General features: G+C 46.3%; 1 protein-coding gene across 6 annotated transcripts in view; it reads right to left on the reverse strand.

Annotated features, from left to right (window-relative positions):
- SORBS3 (sorbin and SH3 domain containing 3) overlaps positions 1 to 21358 on the reverse strand; it is an 83044-nt gene that overhangs the window by 27167 nt on the left and 34519 nt on the right. For 5 of the 6 annotated variants that reach the window (XM_077306367.1, XM_077306370.1, XM_077306371.1 and 2 more), the window contains 9 exons: positions 18613 to 18730; positions 17242 to 17480; positions 15624 to 15687; positions 12442 to 12480; positions 11929 to 12016; positions 6942 to 7038; positions 6249 to 6308; positions 4618 to 4704; positions 1372 to 1427 (listed from right to left, as the gene is read on the reverse strand). In XM_077306367.1, the coding sequence (XP_077162482.1) occupies positions 1372 to 1427; positions 4618 to 4704; positions 6249 to 6308; positions 6942 to 7038; positions 11929 to 12016; positions 12442 to 12480; positions 15624 to 15687; positions 17242 to 17480; positions 18613 to 18730 (848 nt within the window). The remainder of the gene's footprint in view (positions 1 to 1371; positions 1428 to 4617; positions 4705 to 6248; positions 6309 to 6941; positions 7039 to 11928; positions 12017 to 12441; positions 12481 to 15623; positions 15688 to 17241; positions 17481 to 18612; positions 18731 to 21358) is intronic. The other variant, XM_077306372.1, reaches the window with a different exon arrangement.

The raw sequence follows: 21358 nt of genomic DNA on the forward strand, positions 1-21358 counted from the left end.
GCTGTTCTCGACGTTCCTGCCAGCCATGATCCTTGCATTCTGTCCTCCCACCCCAACTCCTACTGGAAGCCAAACCCGAGCAGCAGGCCGCTTAACATGAGCAACCCCCAGACACCCTCCCCCAGACCTGGAAGCAACCGGCTCCTCTTCCCAAGCGCCCTCTCGCCAGGCAGCCATCACACATCCATGGATACTGCACAAGCCTTGTTCTCTAGCCATCATCCACAACTGGGTTCCTTTGGACACACAGGAAAGACCCAGCGTTAGTTAGTGCTAGAGCTCAGGGGTAGTCAACCTGTGGTCCTCCAGATGTCCATGGACTACAATTCCCATGAGCCCCTGCCAGTGAATGCTGGCAGGGGCTCATGGGAACTGTAGTCCATGGACATCTGGAGGACCACAGGTTGACTACCCCTGCTATAGCGCAAAAATGTCCAACATCAGCTAAAGTAACCTCGGACAAGACACATATGAAAAGATGAGGGCTGTAAGAATGGCTTTACTGGGTCTGATCAAAGAGTCAAGCGTGGGATGACAAGTAGTACTGTGAGTACAACATTTTTGTGCAGTTTGCCATATGTTGTTTATTAAAGAGCTAGATTGTTTCTTAAAATTTGGAGGGGGTGAGGGGGAAAAGAAACACCATGAAGATGAATGCCGTCTTTCCCTGCTGATTTTCCTTCTTTGCTGTCTGGGTGGGACATTGCATGGGTGCCTTGCGCAGAGAGGGTGGGGGCTAGCGGCTTAGAATAAACGCTGCATCCAGTCCAACATTCTGTTCCCAACAACAGCCAGCCAGCCAGCCGCATGCCTCCGGAAAGCTCCCAGGCAGGTATGATATCATCATCCTTGCCCCGCTGTTTCCTCCTGGCATCTATCAATCAAAAAGGTACACTGCCTCGAAGCATGGAAGCTCCATTTGACACCACCTCAAAAGGCTAAAAGAAAACCTTACGCAAGAGAGTTACCTGTCGCTCCACCCTGGGGCTTCGACCCACCTTTCCCTTAAACCACCCTATCCAACCAGTTTCTGCCTGGAGCAAAAGTTTGTGTGTGGTGGTGGTGGTGGGAAATCCTGAGAACTCCGACATACTCAAGATTTGCTCTGCCTTTGCAGTTCCTGGCAGGCGCTCCCCTCCTTCCCTTCCCTTCCCTTCCCTTCCCCGTCTTCGAGCTCATCCTGCACCCCCTTCATTCCTCCCCTCCCTTCCCCTTCCCCTCCAGCTTTCCCCCCAGCCTCGGATCCACCCCAGATGCTTCAAGGATGACGCCACCCGTCGCAAGCCAAGGTGTGGCAGCGGCGAGAGGAAACTCCTCGGGCACCGCGCGGAGCGTGCCAGCGACTCGCAGCCGTGCGCGGTCCATACTCACCGGCGGGCAGCACAGGCCGGGGAAGGGGCGCGGGCGGCGGCGGCGGCGGAGGAGCCCTGCGAAGAGAGACAGAGACGGGGAGGAAGGAGTTGGGCTGGGCTGGGCGCCGGAGCTGCGCAGCGCTGAACTCCCGTCCCGCGCAGAAAGCCGCCAGCAGCTAAGCAGTTAGCCAGCAGGGAAGGAGGGCGGGAGAGCGAATCTCTGGCAGGGCGCTGCGAGGAGCCGGAGCCGGCGGAGGCGGGCGGGACACAGCAGGGTCCTAAAGGCCAACCACGCAGCCCAGGCGTCTTAGGGAAAGGTCCGGAGTTTGCTCAGGGTTGACACCCCCCGCCGTTCTTTTAGTCCCCGATGGCAGGGGTAGTCAAAACCTGTGGTCCTCCAGAGGTTCATGGACTACAATTCCCATGAGCCCCTGCCAGCAAACGCTGGCAGGGGCTCATGGGAATTGTAGTCCATGAACCTCTGGAGGGCCACAGGTTTGACTACCCCTGCCCTATGGCATTATTTCTGCCCATTCGTTCCCGGTTGTCACTTCGCATCAGGCCTTGGGCAATAATGTTAAATTTAACAGCATGGAAAACATTTAAACCTCTCTAAATTCATCTCCGCTCCCAAATGCTGACTTTATTCTTCCTGCACTCCCCCCCCCCCCCAATATAACAGTTTGGATTAGTCTAATTCTTTCATACTTTAAGGCTCCGTTGTATGTGCACAGCTATCAAGGAGCAAAGGGACTTAGTTCTGGATCAGCCAGATTAAGGTTAAAGGGAAAGTGACAAAACCTCAGGGTTGACCGATAATTGTCAAAAATCTTTTGGGATCTTTCAGCTAATGGACAAGTATCACATTCATTCCCATCATTTAGTGGTAAGTTGCATTTCCCATGGCCTGGAAACATCATAAAGAAGCCCTATGAAATTCCGGACCACCCCCATCCCCCAACTTAAGCACTACAAGTAAATGTCAACATTTACTAAATTCCTGACATTTATCATAATATACAGCTATGGCCAGGAACATTAAAAAAAAATAAACCGGAACGCAGGGAAGACAGCACAAAAAAAGTGTACGAAGTTTTAATTTTTTATTTACCAAAAAGCACACCAAGGTGTCTTGCTGAACATACCCGGAGTATTACATTCTCTTCATCAGAGAAAAACTCCTTTTTCTTACTTATTGGTCACTTTTATCTTCTTGCCGAATTCCTTTTACTGATGAGAAAAGACAACAATAAAAAGGGACCTTTTCATCTAAGGGATGAGTAACCTTTAGATAGCAGGGAGAGAGTTTGTCCTGGAGTTGGGGTAAATAAAATTGGCAGGAATTAGCATCTGATGAACCTGGAAAATTGTGTTGGTCTTTAATTTGCAACTGGACTCAAAGATGCTTCTCTACAAGGATAAGGAATACTGAGCTACCCAGACCAGTGGCTTGACTTGGTAGTTCATAGGTGCACTAGGCAAAACAGCTGTATTACCAAATAAATAAAATAATTGCATGTAGCCCACTTTAAGGTTTGCTTCTTTGCTTCTTGGAATGAGAAAAGGGCAATCAGACCAAAAGAAAGATGTACCATCTTGCCACGATTCAGCTTTCATGGAGCATTGCTGAAAGGGGCTGTGGCTCAAGAGGGGAGCATGTCATGTGCTGATTTATTTATTTATTTTCAAGCATTTAGGCTCAGGGCAGGTTACAAGTTAAAAATACATTCCAATATTTTATAAAATGAACAATAAAATCTAAATATTACTTATAAAAATATAACATAAAATACATTACAGAATACATTACATCTTTAAGTATTTGTAGCATACACAAACTGTAATTTACTCAGTTCTGGATCCTGTTTGAGGAGACAGGGGATGCAATATATGAAGTCAGCTCCTTTAGAATTGACTTCATGAAAATCAGGTCAGAAATCAGGCAGGGAGGCCAGGCCTCAATCTGCCCAGCTGTGGCGGAATGACTCCATCTTACAGGCCCCGTAGAACTGCTTCGCGTCCTGCAGAGCCCTGGGCCTATTCTGTACACAATAGATAATGCACTTTCAATGCACTTCAGAAGTAGATTTTCCTGTTCTGCACAGAAAAATCCAGCTGCCAAAGCACATTGAAAGTGCATTATCCTATGTGTGCAGACTACGCCCTGCTCTCACAGAGCAGAGTGTTCTACCAGGCTAGGGCCAGTTTCATTTCCTTGGGGCCAGGGATCCTGAGCAGATTCTGATCCCTGAATCTAAGTACTTGGCATGCAGATGGTCTCAGGTTCAATCCACGGCATCACGATTTAACAGTACCAGGTACTAGGTGATGTATGTGAAAACAGCAGTTCAGTCTTCTGGCATAAAGCAGCTTGCTGTGTCCAGAGCCTTTGCCAGCTGCCTGACACACAAAAATTATGCAAATGATGCTTTCCCCACTACTTTATCTTCTTGCCCCCAAAATCTCACATCCTGTTTACATCCTGCAGACTTCAGTGTGCCTAACCCAGCATACTTCAAATGGCCTTTCTTCCTGAAACATTTAAAAATCCTGCCTTTTTTGCAACAGCACTAGCAAACATATTTTAAAACATTAAGAAACTTAACCAATATTCAAATGAAAATAAAATACCAACAAATAACTGGAGAATTACAATTCTGCAGTGCCTGCAAGACAGAGCGCTTCCACTAGGTATTTGGTTGAGGCCAGGGCAAGGGAGATCGTGGCCCCTCCTCAAAACAGCCAGAACAATTGGCCACCCTCATTTACATCAATATCCCATAATACTGGAAGGCTGAGCAGGGGTGAGGGTGGGTTGGTAGTTTTTTCATTACCTGGGGATTGTTTTTACAATTGTAATTTAATTGTTTTAAGTTGGGAATTTATTGTGAAGTTTTATTCTGATAGACAGACAGACAGACAGGCAGAAAAATTAAAAACAAAGCATGCAGCCCTAACTTAGGGCTATCTTCACTTATGCTGACCCCAAAGCTGCACATTTTTTTTTTACTTTTATTAAGTTGATATTAAAGATACAGAAACTGGACCACTGAATACGTTAGCAATCCTGGTTGAAAATCCTTCTTAAAGTAGATTTTCCATAGAAGTTTTACAGACCGCTGAATATGGGGGAAAGCTGGGTTGCAATTCCGTGCAAGGGCAGGACAAATGTACTACCACAACATCTGGATAGCCAGCGCAGCTGCAAGACACACAGACAATTGTCCTGCCAGCTGCTAGCAGCATGTGCCAACACAACAGTTACCTTGCGGGCAAGCTGGCGAATCTCAATGGCTCTAATGTCCTTGTCCAACTCTTCGCTGAGCTGCTGTAGCTCCTTCTCCAGTAACTCCTGCCAGAAGATAGAAACATGTATGTCAGTTACAAATATCACAACATTTAAAGGCCATAGTAAACCATACTGCTTCTAGGAAGAATCAGATGAGAAGACAGAGGAAACAGAGATATGCCTGCTTCAGAGATGCTGAGGAGCAAGGAGCAGGGGTGATTCCACGGCTCAGTGGTAAAGCATGTGCTCTGCATGTAGAAATTCCTGGGTTCAGTCCCTGCTATCTCCAGGGTTAAGTAGTAGGTGGAAAACCTCTGCCCAAGATCCTAGAGAGCCACTGCTGATCAAAGGCCTGATTCACTGAAGCTTCATGTGTTCATGAGTCCATGATAGGGAGGTGTTGCCCCAACATGTGGAAATGGCTATAAGATGCATAAGGTGGTGGAAAGCATAGTCAAGTCACAGCCGATTAACAGCAACCCCACAGGGTTTCCGTGGCAAGAGTCATTCAGAGGTCGTTTGTTGTTGCCTGTCTCTCTGTAGCGACCCTGGACTTCTTTGGTGGCCTTCCATCTACTACCTGGGGCTGATGACCCTGTTTACTTTCTGAGATCTGGGCCATCCACATCAGCACTGGTGCCTGAACTGTGTGGTGTGACCAAACACTATTTGGGTTGACTGACAGTTCAATGTGAAAGGTGTAACACACAGAGAAAGGCCTGGAGTGTGTCTTGCTTATCTCTACAGACAGAGAAATCAAATGGTGGACTGTTCCTGCTCCAAGAAACATTCTTACACATAGAAAACTAGCATGTCAGGGAGAAAGGCTGGAGGTGAGTGTTCATATGTCAAAAAGCAGAAGGCCCTTGCAGGATAGGCAATGCCTTTCATAGCTCTTTGCACCTCACTGGGCAAACCAGAATCAGTTCTGTAGCACAGGGGTAGTCAACCTGTGGTCCTCCAGATGTTCATGGACTACAATTCCCATGAGCCCCTGCCAGCGTTTGCTGGCAGGGGCTCATGGGAATTGTAGTCCACGAACATCTGGAGGACCACAGGTTGAGGATCCCTGCTGTAGCATAATATTCCCCCCCAATGCTGAATAAATTATCCAAAACAGGAAAAATTATGCCACTGTACTTAGTTTACTTAATTTATTCAGGCATTCCTCTTGGCACAGGGTCTGGATTGCTTGGGTTGCAGAATTAAGCATGAGTGCTCATGGTGCAGCTGGTGTTGCGGGGTCGGTTCTGGGGCCAGGGCATCATTCCACAGTTCTGAGTCCTGGGCTACACTGTCTACAGTATGCAGATCTTTTGGCAGCTTGTAGAACACTCCTCAAGGCAGAGGGAGGGGGGAGAGGAAATAACAAAGAATCCTACTCCATGGAAGCCAGTAAACACAGCTGTACTTCTGCCGGCTTGGGAGAAGCCTTCAGGGAGGGTCCTCAGTACGCTGCCATCCCCTCCTGCTTGCAGTCACAGCCTCTAAGCTGCTCTTCCCTTTTCCCAAAGAAATTTATAGCATCTGCTTGGCTGGATCCCAATCCTGGCTTTGCAACCACAGGCTGAGCATACTTTTCCCTTGGCACTGCAAAATGCACTCACCTCAATCGGTGGGGACGATGTGCGATGATGCGCTGGCAATACTGTGGGGGGTTTCTTGGGCTGCAAAGGGCAAGAGGATGCAAATTAAATGATCAGCAAAGAGGCTGCATTCATTGCTAATCCACATGCTAGATCCTTTGGTCTATGTGGGGTGGGGGATGGACTGCCCACCCCAAAAAGTAATTTTCCAGATGGAGCTGCAGCTATTGTTCAGTATCTGTGCTTTTTTTTATCTCTGTAGTTTGAGCATTCTGAGCCATGGCATACGATTGTAGACAAGCTTAGGCAGAAATGTGTTGTACTGAGTTCAGTGCAACTCACTTAACCAGGAAGTGTGCATAAGATTATAGCCTTGGCTTCCCCTTATATGCCTGGATTGATTGGATTTGTGTGTGTGATTTATAGGACAGCATTACTTGCTAAAGTAGCTGAGCAAATTCTGAAATAAAGTTGCTGAAAGACATTGCCGTTCCCTGTCCTGGAAACCCACTGATTTCATCCCTTTGGTATGTCAATTGACTCTTATGTATTGTTCTTCAAATGCTGTTCTTTCCTCTCAAGAATTTTGCAAGGGCCATAGTTGAATCAAATAAATGCACTGAATTAATCGGACCATGTACTTGTCAAATCCAGACACAAACTGGGCCTGTTACTGATGAAGCGACATAGTAAAATCCAGGGTGGGCTGCCTACTGAATTGGGGTGCTCCAGGATGGACGATTTCCCGGGTTCATAATCAAAAATGCTCCTGGGCTCCTTGGCTGTAGCATCATCTGCTTCCCAATTTCTCCTGCAGAGAAAAGAAAACTGGGTCTGAGAAAACTGAGGGCTGTGAGAGCTTCCGTTTCCTGGTCCAGTGATTATCTTTCTTCAGGTTTTCAAGGCTTTAAAACAACTGGGGAGCTGGAATGGGATCTGAACGCTTAAGATAGTTCCACGGTTTAACTCTGGTTTAATAGAGAGCTGCAAACTGAGGTACACTGCTCTGAGCCAGCTCACTGGGAGGGCGGCATATAAATTTAATTAATTAATTAATTAATAATAAGCATGCTACCATCCTATAATCTATTTATATAACACAGTGAGTTTATTGTATAATCTAATCTAACTTTACAAATAAAGCAGAAACGTTTACTTCTTATCTCTTGAGTTTTTGCTTTTTTTTTTTTGCCTTTTGCTCTGGTTTGGCCTCCCAGCTGCGGCAGATTACTTTCAAGCTTCCACAAGCCATTGCAGCCTATCCTTTGTCTTTCTGTGGTTCCCCCAAACTACATTTGATCAAAAGTTTCTTGCCAATACGCAGATGAAATGCGGGTGTCTTTAATGCAGAAGGTACGTGTGCTTCAGAAAGGATTCACATCAAACCCTTCTATCTCTTCCCCCACCACCCGAATTTATTCTTGGAAGATTCATGATGGAATTCATGCTGTGCCTTAAGCCAGAGGTAGTTAACCTGTGGTCCTCCAGATGTTCATGGACTACAATTCCCATGAGCAATTCCCATGAGCAAACGCTGGCAGGGGCTCATGGGAATTGTAGTCCATGAACATCTGGAGGACCACAGATTGACTACCCCTGCCTTAAGTGCACCTCCCTTCCTTGTAATCTTCCCCTTAAATGGGATTACCTATTCAATGTCCTGATATCTGGAGAACTAAGCTGTGGCTCAGAAAGTTCATCTTGAAATAGATTTTGCCTGTTTTTAGGGTGTCATTGGACTTCTGTTTTATTGAGCTGCAAAAAGTACCATTCAGTTCACCACCGCTTTCCTTGCCACGCTCCCTCGTAGCCACGATTTCCTCCCCTTGTGCCGCTAGACTCAAATCTTGGCTTAGACCAGCGGTTCTCAACCTGGGGGTTGTGACCCCTTTGAGGGTCGGTCAACCCTTTTCCCAGGAGGTTGTGGCATTAGGAAGGTTGAGAACCACTGTGCTAGAGGATTTTGGGTCTTAAAAAAAATCGGCAGCTCAGTTCTGCCTCTTGTCCCACCATGCTGATCTCACTCTTTTTCACTGCTCCAGACAGACGAATGCTCTATTTCAATCTACCCCACAAGGCTGTTGTGTGGATGCCCCCTCTGGCCAAGCTGCTTGCCCTGCTGTGACCCCTATGAAAGGGTCATTCGACCCCCCCAAAGGGGTCCCGAGCCCCAGGATGAGAACCACTGCCCAAGGGACTGGTTGTTCAAAACCGTGTTCCCAGGATTCCTTCAGCCTGTCTTTTATAATCCTTTGTGGTGCACAGGAATTAGCTGCAAAATGACCAGGAAGGGCTTCCTAAGGACAGGAACCTGAAAGCCACTAGGATGAAACGGAGGGAGCTTTCAGTTGCAGTGGCCCCATGATAACCCTTAACACCGTAATTCAGCACTGGAGTCAGAAAGGCTCCAGATGGACACTGCCCTCTGCTTAACTTTCAGCTCTCCCCACGTTATCATTATGATGTCAGTATCTCCTACAGCTCCAGAACACCAGCCCTTCCCCCTTACATAATCGTTCCACATTTCACCCTTTCCTCATTGTTTCTGCTACTACGACTCTTATTTTCCTCCAGATTATTATTTCTCAACTACCACTCAAACACCACTCTCACGGTTCTTTTCTTCAAGCCATTCAGAATCAGTTGGCCAGAAAGTAATTTCTCTCTCTCCTGGCTTCAATAAAGGCTCCCTGCTTTATGTAATTTCTCTACTCCCTGAGCAAAATCCCCAGAGGATATTGGCTTGTCCACAGAATCCCCTGCAGGCACCGTAGAATGATGGTTAGACTAAAAGGAGACCTGTGGCTGATTAGAATTCCTTGCCACTGAATAAGTATAAAGGACGGCAAGGGCTACGTTCATTTGGAGACGCAGTAAGTGCGGGGAAGTTATTGAACCCCCCTTCCCCTTGCCTCCTGCCATTTTTCTCTGGGGGGGTGGGAATGCAGTATGAAAGTGCAGTATCCCCTTCCCCTTCTGTTCTTCCTCTGCACTGAATCATCCATCCCTCCCACTTTATAGCCATTAGGTGATGGTCCGCATTTGAAGACATGGGGCTGCTGCCATCATCTGCAGTTCTGACCTAGATGCTAAGAAATGCATATTTCCTTTCATGAAATCAGCAGAGGCAGACCCAGAGGGCCCCCATTATTCTACTCAGGCATTTATAAACTAAGGAAGCTTTTAGCAAACAAAACTGCCCCTTCTCCCCCATCGAAAGTACATTCAGTGACTCTTAAAGTCTGCTTGAAGTATTTTTTCCCAACTGTTCTCCCATGACTGGAGAGCGCAGACATGTGGAGGGAAAAACATGAAAGCTTTGTGTGGATCAGATCCCCAGATCAATGGATAGCCATCCAGGAAATAGGGTTGCCAACCCCCAGGTGGGGCCTGGAGTTCTGCTAGAATTACACCTGACCCCTAGACGGAAGGAAATGGCAGCTTTAGAGGGCAGGCTCTAGTCAATGGCATACCACAGATTGCTAGTGAAATAACTCCCCAAATTCCCCTCTCTACAGGCACCAACCCCAAATCTCCAGGGATTTCCCGGACTAGAATTGGCGACCCCTGCAGGAAGGTTGAGTTGGACTGAATTCCAATCTTCCTATGTTTTAAAATGTATGTGTCATATGGCAGTGGTCCCCAACCTTTATTAGGCTGGGGACCGGCAGGGCATCGGGGCGCGCCTGCGGGGACTGCGCCCGCGCGGGCCACGCCCACGCTTCTGGCCGCGCCTGCGGGCCGCGCCCACGGGCCGCGCCCGCGCATCGAGCCGCGCCCGGCCGCGCCCGCGGGCCGCGCCCGCGGATCGGGCCGCACCCGGAAGCCACGCCCGCGGATCGGGCCGCGTCCGCGAGCCACGCGCCCGGAAGCCACGCCCGCGGATCGGGCCGCGCCCGCGAGCCACCCGATTCCTTCTCCCCGCCCTCCCGCAGTAAGTAGCTTCCCGGGCCGCAAGCTTGCGGCCCGGGAAGTTTTTTACTGCGGGGGGGGGCGGGGAGAGGGAGCTGCGGCCCGGCGCCATGGCCTTCGCGGCCCGCCACCGGGCCGCGGCCCACAGGTTGGGGACCACTGTCATATGGGACATATGAGACGCCCACCACTAAGAGTCATACATCTGTTTATATCAATGTGATGGCCAGGGCCTTCCTCAAGGCATCCTGGGAACTGTAGTTTAGAGAGGATACTGAGAAAGGACTCCTTAACTTTCCTCACAAAACTACAGTATCCATGGTTCCCCAGGAGAGAGGAAATGGATATTAAAGCTAGGGTAAATTCAGGTGGGTAATCGTGTAGAACTGAAGCAGCAGAACAAAGCGTGAGTCCAGCGGCACCTTTAAGACCAACAAAGTTTTATTCTGGGTATAAGCTCTCACGTGCAAGCACACTTCTTCAGAGACACTGAAATGGAAATTCACAGTCCATACATAGAAGTAGACAGTGAGCATAAATTAGCGTACAGCATAATGAAGACGTTTAACAGATTCAAAGGCCAATCAGGAATAACAAGCTTAGTTTATATGGTTACCATTTATTTGGGTTTAATTCCAAAGGAAAACACAGTGAAAGAAATAAATAAATTAGAGATTGATGGGCAGATATATCCTTAATCCTTAACTGAGATTTTGCCCTTATGCTCCAGCTGTCTCCTCTCAAGCTCGGTAAATCCGGAGGCACCTTTTCTTCTCCCCTCTAAATACCCTGGGCCATTTCGCACGGCTTCAAAGTAGCAGAATGGTTGCCATTTGGAAACGCTACTAATTTGCCATAACCCACGACGTCGTAGACAATCTGCAACAATCCTGAAACCAATCAGCAAAAAGCGCTTCGTTGTGGCGCTTTCAGGGGAATCCAGAAAAGTGGATTCACCCTCCGGATAGCGATACACTCCTGCAACCAATCTGCAACAGTAGCGCTAAAGACCTGTGCGTTACCATTGTTGCTGGTTCTTCAAAGTCCCTCCCCCTGGCTCTCTCCTCCAAACTTCCGGCGAAGCGATCGCCATTTTTTTTCTCCGAGCGAGCGGGGATAAACGCACCGGCGAGCCTCTTTCTGTTTAGAGGCTTCCCTGGCTTCAGTCCTTCACCTTTAGTCACTAAGCACAAACCACTTAAAAGCCCGTTTGCTGAAATAAAGTCCCTTTATTTTTTACAAATAAATTCAGCCGAAAATCGGGCCCGTGAGGGGGGGGGGGATTTTTTTTTTATCACTCGAGGCAGCGTGCAAACGATCATACAATCAAGCGACAGGTCACATTAGGCAGCTGGATGGGTCTCTCCGTAGCAACGAATCTACCTAGATTCGTTGCTATGGGTCGTTTTTTTTTTTTTTTAATCTTTCTTAAAGGGAAAGGGGCTGTTTGGGAGCATGCTAACGGCTGCCCATTGGCTGCTTGACGGCCAGGGGCGGGACGAGCTTGGCAATAGCGCTTCCTTTCTAGCGATTTCTGCCGAGACCGGAAGCCTGTGGGAAACGCTAAAAAACGCAACTGATTCCACTACAAAGGCAGGTATGCATAACGACGAATTCCACTATTTTAAATGGCGATTTTTCATTCCGCAAACAATTTGCAACAAAGATCCCTGTGCGAAAAGGCCCCCTGTATCTGCCTTGATAGTACAGGCTTTTCTGATTTCTTCCTGTAGCTTGAATTGCCGTGGCAGCTCTTGTCCACAGAACAAAGACACGTGACTGTACTCACCAATCCAACCCGTTCTGTAGGCAAGACTTGCTGCTTGATGCTAAGACCGGTGGTTGGCTTTTCTGCATGGACTTTGGTGGCCTGGCATCTGGAGGAAACAAAGCTGTCACTATCCAAGGCAGGTTTCATTGACGATCAAAAAACATCAGGATCTTCTCTTTTGTAACATTTGCCTGGGAAAGTGCAGTAATAGCTCTATTCTTATACAAAAGCATACATCCTCCATCTACTTAATGGAAGTTCTGTGCTGTCTATGGGCATCATCCCCAGATGTACCCACTTTTGTTTTTGTTTGGTATTTATGAACAGTTTATTTTTAGCTCTTGATGCATGCGGGAATCTTCCTTAGTGCCTTACATAGATTTTCTCACCACCCATCCATAAGGCTCTACATCTTGCTGGTCGTTCCTTAGCCATTATTTGAGAATCTCCTTTTCGTACACAAAATAACCAAGCCTTGCCCAGTTCTGCCCCCCACCTGTTGCTTATTCACAAGCAGAAACCAGTTCCTACCTCTGGACCTATAGCAGACCTCCCAGTCCTGTCCCGGTTCTAAAAGAGGAGAGAGAAAAAACTTGCTCGAGCAGAGACTGGCAGAGACACCACCTGCCTGTACAGGGAGACAGCAGGCAATGCTCCATGAAGCTCTTATTTCTGCTGCAAATACAGAGACGCTGACAGCACCTCTGGGGCATTCACACACGTTATCCCAGCATTTTCCTTGCCCAAGCCTTCTGTGGCTGCTATTCCACCTTCCTGCCACCAGAGGGGACTTATTGCTGACAAGTTGGAGCCAACTTCTGTCACCCTGGTAGTGTTTTTAAGGAAAGAGCCGAAGAGACTCCCTATGCTGGGGCAGGCGGATTTACCCCCACCTGCCCCTGCATAGTGACCCTGGCATTCCTTGTTGGTCTCCCATCCAAATGCTGCTCCACTTAGTTTCTGAGATCTAGCCAAGGCTATACAGGTCAGAGAAGTTGGGGGTTTGTGAACAGTGAGACAGCTATGATGCTATAGCAGCCTAATGCTCTATTGCAACAACATAATCCCAGCTTTCATTTTGTTAAAAGCAAGTTTCTAGCCTAGGGGTCCCCAACATGGCACCTGGGGGTGTGTGCCAATGCCTTTCGTAGCAACCACCAGGTATTTTTAGAAAGCAAGTGGGGCCAATTATGACTTTTGCCCAGTTAAGCTTCTAATTAGCCACTGGAGAGTTGATTGGCCATGTAGATTTTTTTTTATTGCAAAAACTGGCTCCACCTCTTGCAGCCACTTTTTTGTGGCAGCTGTTTTGTGGCTGTGTGTCAGAATTCCAAAAGCTTCCACAAGGTCAAAAAGGCGGACAACTGCTGATCTAGCCCCTTCCGTTTCAGAATTATAAGGAGGCTTGTTTAGCCAATAGCTTTCGGCTCACAGTGCTGCAACAAAAGGGTTGCTCATCCCTTTGCAAAGAAAGAAAATGTAAAAAGAAAGCAATAATACAATTGTTGCAATAGACCATTATAATGTTATAATGTTGTTGCACTACGTCAATTACTGATTAGTTTTGTTTTGAGCCTGGAAAAAATCTTCCAGTGGGTGAGAGAGAGAAAGGGCAGCAGAGGGGACTGAGGTTACAAAAGTGGTGCCAACGGTGCCAAAAACTCATTGTCCCACCAGCACGGTGTACAGAGGCACGTTGACTGTCATATATCCCCCAAAAGGTCATACTAAACCAGTATGGGGGATGATTGCAGCATATTGGAAGAAAAAGACAGATGCATGACAATTGGGGGATGGAGTCATACAGAGATTCCTGAAAACAACGCTTCTGTATGGAAGCCAACGCAGAATAAAGGGTCCATGTGGAAACAATCTCTTTTTAGAACACAACATGTTGACCACTGAAAAGGAAGGATGGTAGTACAGCCAATCCCTGAACATGTGGCAGAGGAATTTGGAACCCCTAGAGCTGTGTTCTATACCAGGGATGTCTGAGAAGACTTGTCAGGAAATGAGAGTGGTTTTGATTTACATTTACTTAGTTGTCTTTGGCAAACAACACCGATAGGGATCACAAGGGGGAAAACTATTTAGAAGGGTATGTCCCCAAATGGCGAATGGCATCAGTATCCTGGATGCCAAGCAGGGTCCAAGAAATACCAGGGTCGTGGCATGGAGGCAAGCAATGGCAAATCACCTCTGAACATCTCTTGTCTGGCAGCGTGACAATCTTGGAAGCGCTGGGCTGTATTACGCACATGGCATATGATAAATAAAATAAATAATGGTGGGGAACCTATAAGGGGTATGTCCCCTAACAGTGAATGGCATCAGTATCTTGGGAATGGTGGGGGATTGGCCACAAGGAGGTAATCCCGTGACTGTTGAACAGGTCAGTATTACTCTTATTCCCATATTGCTATATGGAATTTATGACTTTCTCAAGGACACCCAATGGGTTCATGGCCAAGCCTTTAAGTGACTAAGTGCTGTCCCATAAGATCGGTTTATGTTTCTTTCTGTTATGAAAACTGGGAGTCTAAGAGATTGATCTGTGGCCCAGGAAGATGCTGGTTCAAATCTCATGACAGCCATAAATTCACAAGGCGGTTTTATGCAAACCGTTCTCTTTCAGCTGTCAGGACCTGCCTGTTTGTCAGCCTGCCATGATCGTTGGGTATTGGTGTATGTGAGGTATCGATGATGTGTCAATTTTAGCCTGTTGGTGCCACTTTCACCAGTTTGTGTAGCAAGGAGGGGAAGGAAACAGGCCTGAGAATGTGTAACTGCTCGAAACTGCTTTTCTTGTTTTTGCTTTCTGGGTAGTCTAACCAGGAAATTCTTTCCCAGAGGATGAACGTGTGTGGGGGAGGAGCCTGGCCTTGGCTGGCTGGGTGCAAATAAAAATGTCATGTGTACCTGGTGCAAGGCATTCCACGGATTTTCCGTGTGACTGGAGGAGCCCACCTGTTCTATGGGTAAAAGGGGAGGTCTACCTTCTGTAGCTGGGGCACGTGTATGCTAGCAGGGGATGGGAACCTGGGGTTATAATAAACAAGTTATTACCTATCAAATCAGTTTCAGCAAGAATAATCATAAGCCTTGTATTGCTTCTTCAATAAATCACTTTTGCTATTATGCCAAGTGTGTTCATTGGAAAGGGAGTCAACAGGGAATCTCAATGTTGTGCATCTCCCCCAGTGTTTGGATAATAATGCTGCTCTATCTTACATGACTGGTATAGGACTTAAAGGAAGCTAACAAATGTATAATAGTATAAATATTATTTTTGAGTTATTTGGTGGGAGTGGAATGTGCTATCAGATCACAGCTGACTTACAGCAACCCTGTAGGATTTTCAAGCCAAGAGACATTCAGAGATGTTTTGACATTGACTGGCTTTGCACAGAGACCCTGGACTTCCTGAGTGGTCTCCCATCCAAATACTAACCAGGACTGACCCTGCTTAGCTTCCAGGATCTGAGAAGAGCAGGCTAGCTTGGCTATCCAGGCCAAGGTCCTACACTATCTAACAGGCAATAAAGCAACACCCTGGAAAATAATGCAATGATATATATGCCACTAGAGGGGGCTCAATAATCATAGCAGTAGGCAATAAGTGTTACTGGGACAGATACCACCAACACTTTTCAGGGTTACCACTTCATTCCTCCAGTGGACAAGAGTAATTTGCCATTCTAACATTGCATTACCTGGGAGCTTGCTATGGATCTGCTGGAACATGCTTCGGTACCAGTCTCGGGGGCTGTCTACACTCTGTAACAGAAACCAAACATACAATATCACTAGCAGAGAAACAACTAAAGGAAGAAGTCTCCAAGGCTGGCTGGGCTGTTGGCATAATCTGCAGCCTCTGGCACTTCTAAGTGGAAAGCATGACTATTACTTGAAGAAACAGTCTTCCAGCGTAAGAAGCCTCTGCATTCAATTGTATATATACAAGCTACAGCAATTCTGTCTTCATGTATTTGCATATAAACAATTTGCCCTTTCTTGTCAAGACTCAAGGTGGCTTGCCGAACGAGAAAACAATGCAATAAAAGTGGATTGCAAATCAGGAAACAATGCAATAAAACAGTACAATAATTCAAAAAACTCTAACAAAACAATACTACATAATTTCCACAGAAGCTAAAATGACTGTCCTATTTTGTTTATAAAAACACCCCCCCCCCCCCCCTTGAGTAATCCTGTTTTACACATTCTGCAGAATCACAAATGTGTGGGATTCTTCCTGACCTTATCAGGAAGGGAACTCTACCAGGTGGGAGTCACAACAGCTACAGTACAGGTAGTTGTTGATCTTACCCCTTTCTGAAGGTTTTACTCAGATAACTGGAGCTATCTCAGCAGAGCTTTCCAAGGGAGGCAGTCCTGCAGACATGAGGGTCCTAGCCCATGAAGGGCTTTGAAGGTAATACAACAGCACCTTGAACTGAATCTGGAAACTAATCGGTAACTAATTGAATGGTTGCAGAATAGGCACTATGTGCAAACTCCAGCTAATAAATGAACGGCGGCGTTCTGCATCCACTGGAGTTTCCAAGTCATTTTCAAGGGCAAAATCATTTAGACAGCATTCCACTACTTCACCATCCAGATTACCATGGCATGGACCCACAGGGCCAAAGCTACTGAGCCCTTGGCCTGCACTGCAAGTAGTCTTCCAAGGCACCGGTCCATCAGGAATTTCTCTGTACATTAAATATCCAGCCAGCCCTCCAGAAAGCAAGCCCCTTCCCACTCACAGCCTCCTCCCCATCTGTGGGGCAAGTTCTCTCCCCCCACGTCTCTATCTTACATCTTTATGTTCAAATCCTGCTCCAGCTAGGATGACCAGGAAAGAGAGGTGAGATCTTTACTGGGGAGGTGTTGAAGGGCGGAAGGGGATCATGCCGTCCCAATACTGGCCTCCCATTAGCAAAGTGCTGTTTGTAGCAAGCCAGGATTGCATCTGCTCCAGATCAGCACATTTTCTTATTTGTGGAACGAGAGTGCTTTAATAATTTAGCACAAAAAAACAACAACAAAATGTGGATGGCGTATGATTTTGTACAGATAATGTTCATGTAGGCCATTCAGCACATTGTGCTTTTCAGTTCATGCGCAGCATTCCCTAATGCTACAGCTTTTGGATAAACTTAAGAGGCTTGCATCCAACTGCAGACCCAGTTCGGCTTTGCATAGCTGGAGAGAAGAACCAAAACATTCCCCACCCATCAGTTTGGCTACAGTCACACAATTGAGAGAAGAGGCCAAAAAGCTGAGATTCTCGCATGCTGTTCACATCTGTTCCATCTGTGGACTCACCGACCGTGAGGCGATGGGCATCCCGGACTCATCCACTGGCCCAATCCCATCATACTTCACCCAGCGCTTTTCCTTTCTCCTGCCATCCTTAGTCCAGGTGGCAGACCAGCTTGGTTGCGCGGCTCCATTGACAACTGGCCTTGTGGCTGAATTTGCTGGGCAGGAAAGAGGGGCGGCTGGTGCTGGAGATCTCAGTGGTCTAATTTCTTTAGCAGGCCAGGTTGGGTACCAGTTGCTTGCTGCAAAGAGATAAGAAAAGTTTGCAGCAAGGACTAGACAAAAGAGCCAGCTGGGCCATTTCCTAGACCAGCGGCTTGCCATGCTTGTAAGTTTCACCAGAGGCATCTAGGGCAGGATTGCTTGGCCTGATTCAACAACATAGCTTCTATGTTCTTCTTTAAAAAGACAACATAGGATATGAAATCAGAGCACGGAAGACTGGATTTTGGAAGAACAGGGGTAGTCACAAACTGCGGCCCTCCGGATGTCCATGGACTTCAATTCCCATGAGCCCCTGCCAGCATTCGCTGGCAGGGTCTCATGGGAATTGTAGTCCATGGACATCTGGAAGGCTGCAGTTTCACAACCCCTGCTCTAGACAATCCCTCTGAATTCTTCTAGGCATGCTTAATATCTTAATAAGGCCTAGCATCGGCTCCAGTTCTCTTTTCAGCCCTCTTTTGTACTGGGTAACCAGGAATTCTGTCCCACCTGAGCTCTGAACGGGGGTCATAGGAGTGGTAGAGACAAACAGAAGTTTTCAGAGAAATGATATGGTGTGGGGTTTGTCCAATCCAGGCTTTCACAGTCAGAGTTTCATTAAATCCTGGGGTGACAGCCGTGGAAGGGTTTCCTGAATAGGCGGGAGCTAAATTTGTATATTTGTTAAACATTTATCAGGTGATATGATCATATATAGTCATGTCGATCTGCTACACCCTGCTCCCAAAATGGCCAATGATGGGCCTGGAGGGGGTGGGAAGGGGAGGGGCCTCAGGTGGGCGTGGACGCAGCTGTGCTTCTCAAACATATTCTGCACGATTGTGCCACCTTTGGGATTTCTTGAAGCCCGGAGAATATTTCAGGGGTTTCTCAATGGTAAAAAAAAAATGAAATTCGGGAAGGCTGACCCAGTCTGTTGCCGAAACTGGCCCTGACTCCCACCCGCTCTGCAATAAATTCCCTTTCCAAAGGTTATCTTGTAAGAACCTGTCACCTTAGCTAATCCTGGGGATTTTGAAGCTGCTTTCTATCAAACTCAGCCTTCAGCAAAAGGATAACAGGATTATAAACAGGCAAAAGGCCACAATGTGTTCAATCTCTTTGCCAAGAAGAATCTTTTATCCCCCCCAACAATTTGGCTGGAGTTACCAGACTTCCATTGGGCCGTTTTCCATGGCTGTGACATCCCATTGTTCACAGTGCGAGGACTTGTGTCATGGAACTCAAAATTCAGGGTGTTGGAGCCACAGTTACGAATCACAGGGACCTTTAGGGAAGTAATGCAACATAAAGAAAAGAAGAAGAGCTGTTTTTTAAAATATACCCTGCTTTTCACAACCCAAAAGGGACTCAAAGTGGCCTACAAACACCTTTCCCTTCCTCTCCCAACAACAGAAACCCCGTGAGCTTGGTGGGTCTGAGTGAGCTCTGAGAGAACTGCTCTGTGAGAATAGCCCTAAGAGAACTGTGACTAGCCCAAGGCCATTCAGCTGGCTGCATGTGGATGAGTGGGGAATCAGACCTGATTCTCCAGATGAGAGTCCACTGTTCTTTAACCACTACACCATGCTGGCTCTAATAGGCCATTAGCCTTGTCCAGTTGTTCTCTTAATTTCAGTAAAGGGCCATTTAACAACAAAAGTTTAGATTAACCCTGTACCTTTGGAACAGCTGGGCCCTCAGATTACATTTAAACAACATGCTTGGAAGGTTCAGTGGCACATAGATGGATAAACTTGTCTTTCTCATCTTGGGGCAACAGAAGATTTCTCCCACTATTTTTTGTCTATTGTATTACTAAGCAACAAATCTGGGTTAGAACTCTGCTTTCTCTTGCTAATTCACATCCAAACAGCTAAAGTAAAGCACACATGTCAAAATTATTCTTTATTTACTCCGCTGCAGGCAAAATTAATACCAATATACTATGTCAGTTATTTATGCTTTAGCCTACACATTCTTACTTTAAAAAATAATTATGGTTGTGATAGGATTGTCAATAAGTAGTAAACTGTTTTCACCTGGTCACGGTTTTAGAGAAAAACAGCCAAGCTAACACAGTATTTTGGATTGGAGCCTGGTGAATTCTGTTTTTATTGTATTAAAATGCTACGTGACCCAAAGGCAGAAAGGCGGCTTAGGAATTCCCCGGAAGTGATGTCATCTAGATAGTAATTGTTTCCTTTTTCTCCCGCCATTGCTTGGACCAGCAGTGGGAAGCAAGCCACCAGGCAGGCTGGCAAGTCTAACTGAAATCCTCCCTTCTTGTTTCAGATCATTGTTTGTGTTTCCATTGTTGTGATTCCCAGTGAAAGGGGAAGAATTGAAGAGAGAGCATGACATAGGCAAACTGGTTTGGTACTCCAAAATGGCTACCAAGATCTCAAGAGGTAATCTCACCAGAACTTGGCATTTTAACACTGTTCTATCCCGCTCCCTTTTAATTTAAGATTTTTCTTCCAACCTAGGTGATCTTCTAGGTTTGTAGAAATATCCCCTCTCTCCGCCTTGTACCTCTTGCGGATTGTTTGATCCATGGATTGTTTGATCCATGGTCCCAAATCAGGTTCAAACAGAACACAGATTATGTTCAATCTTAATCTCTAAAATTTTGTTTTTCTACTGCTATTTTTTAATTACTAGTTTCTTCAGCAGAACTACTTTGTTTAAAGTAACATGAGGGGCATTTCAGAAGAAACCTATATAACCTGGGCAGCAAGGACAAAAGTCATGTTTTCCTGTAAATTATCAGACAAAGAAAAACACAGGTCTTACTGCTTGACAAAGAAGGAAAGGGAGGGAACCTTGGGAAAACACAGAGAATTAATCCTATAGTTCTAGTCTAGAATGCAAGGCCCTTTAAGTAATACTCCCAAAGAAGGTGATTCAGATAACATACAAATTTTAGGGAAGACCGGTGGAGGATTTACCCACTCTTCTTTGACTTTATGTACTTTTAAAGAGGAAACACTCAACTATATCAAACAGTTCCTTGCTGGCAGGATTGTCTTCTAGTCAAGTCATCAACAAATTTCAGAGGGATAACCATATCAGTCTGTTGCAGACAAAACAAGACTCTTGAGGCATATTAAAAGATAACAAATTAACTGTAGTAGAAGTTTGTAAGCACTCTAGCCTGAAGTACATTTTCAGACATGTGAACGCTCACTGGGCTGAATCTATGCATACATTTTTATGACCGTATTTGCCGGCGTATAAGACGACTGGGCGTATAAGACGACTCCTCAACATTTCCACTCAAAATACAGTACTTTGGGCCACTATGGGCAACTATGTTTATCCCAACTGAAGTGCACCTGGCGTATAAGACGACCCCCCCACTTGGAGGCATGTTTTTCAGGGGGAAAAAGTAGTCTTATACGCCAGCAAATACTGTACATGTTTTCTCCAAACTGTATAGCTGTTTCCCCTCATTTTGACCACATGTCCCTTCCTTCTGCAATGTATGAGCAACTGTTTTCTGATTGCCTCTGCAATCCCTTCCTCCAAAGACTTCGGTTCTCGGTTATCTCATTGCTTTTCCACTTGAAATTTCATTCTTTTGTTAAGAAAACAGAGTAGCACTTTTAAAACTAGATAATATTTCCTTTAAAGAGCATGAGTTTTTGTAGCTTAGAAGCTAAAATGACTAAACTGATGTTATTGTTCTTGGGTCACATTATGAGAAGATGAGAGACACTGGAAAAAGCAATAACGTCAGGACAAGTTGAAGGCCCTGGGAAAAGAGGAAGGCCCAACAGGAGATGGCTTGACTTAATAAAGGAAGTCATGGCCCTCAGGTTGCTAGACCTGAGCAAGCCTGTTAATGATAGGACATTTGGGAGGTCATTCATTCGTTGGGTTGCTGTAATTCAGAAGTGATAAACACACACTT

Source organism: Paroedura picta, chromosome 12 (genome assembly GCF_049243985.1).
Source record: "Paroedura picta isolate Pp20150507F chromosome 12, Ppicta_v3.0, whole genome shotgun sequence".
Taxonomy (NCBI): Eukaryota; Metazoa; Chordata; class Lepidosauria; order Squamata; family Gekkonidae; genus Paroedura; species Paroedura picta.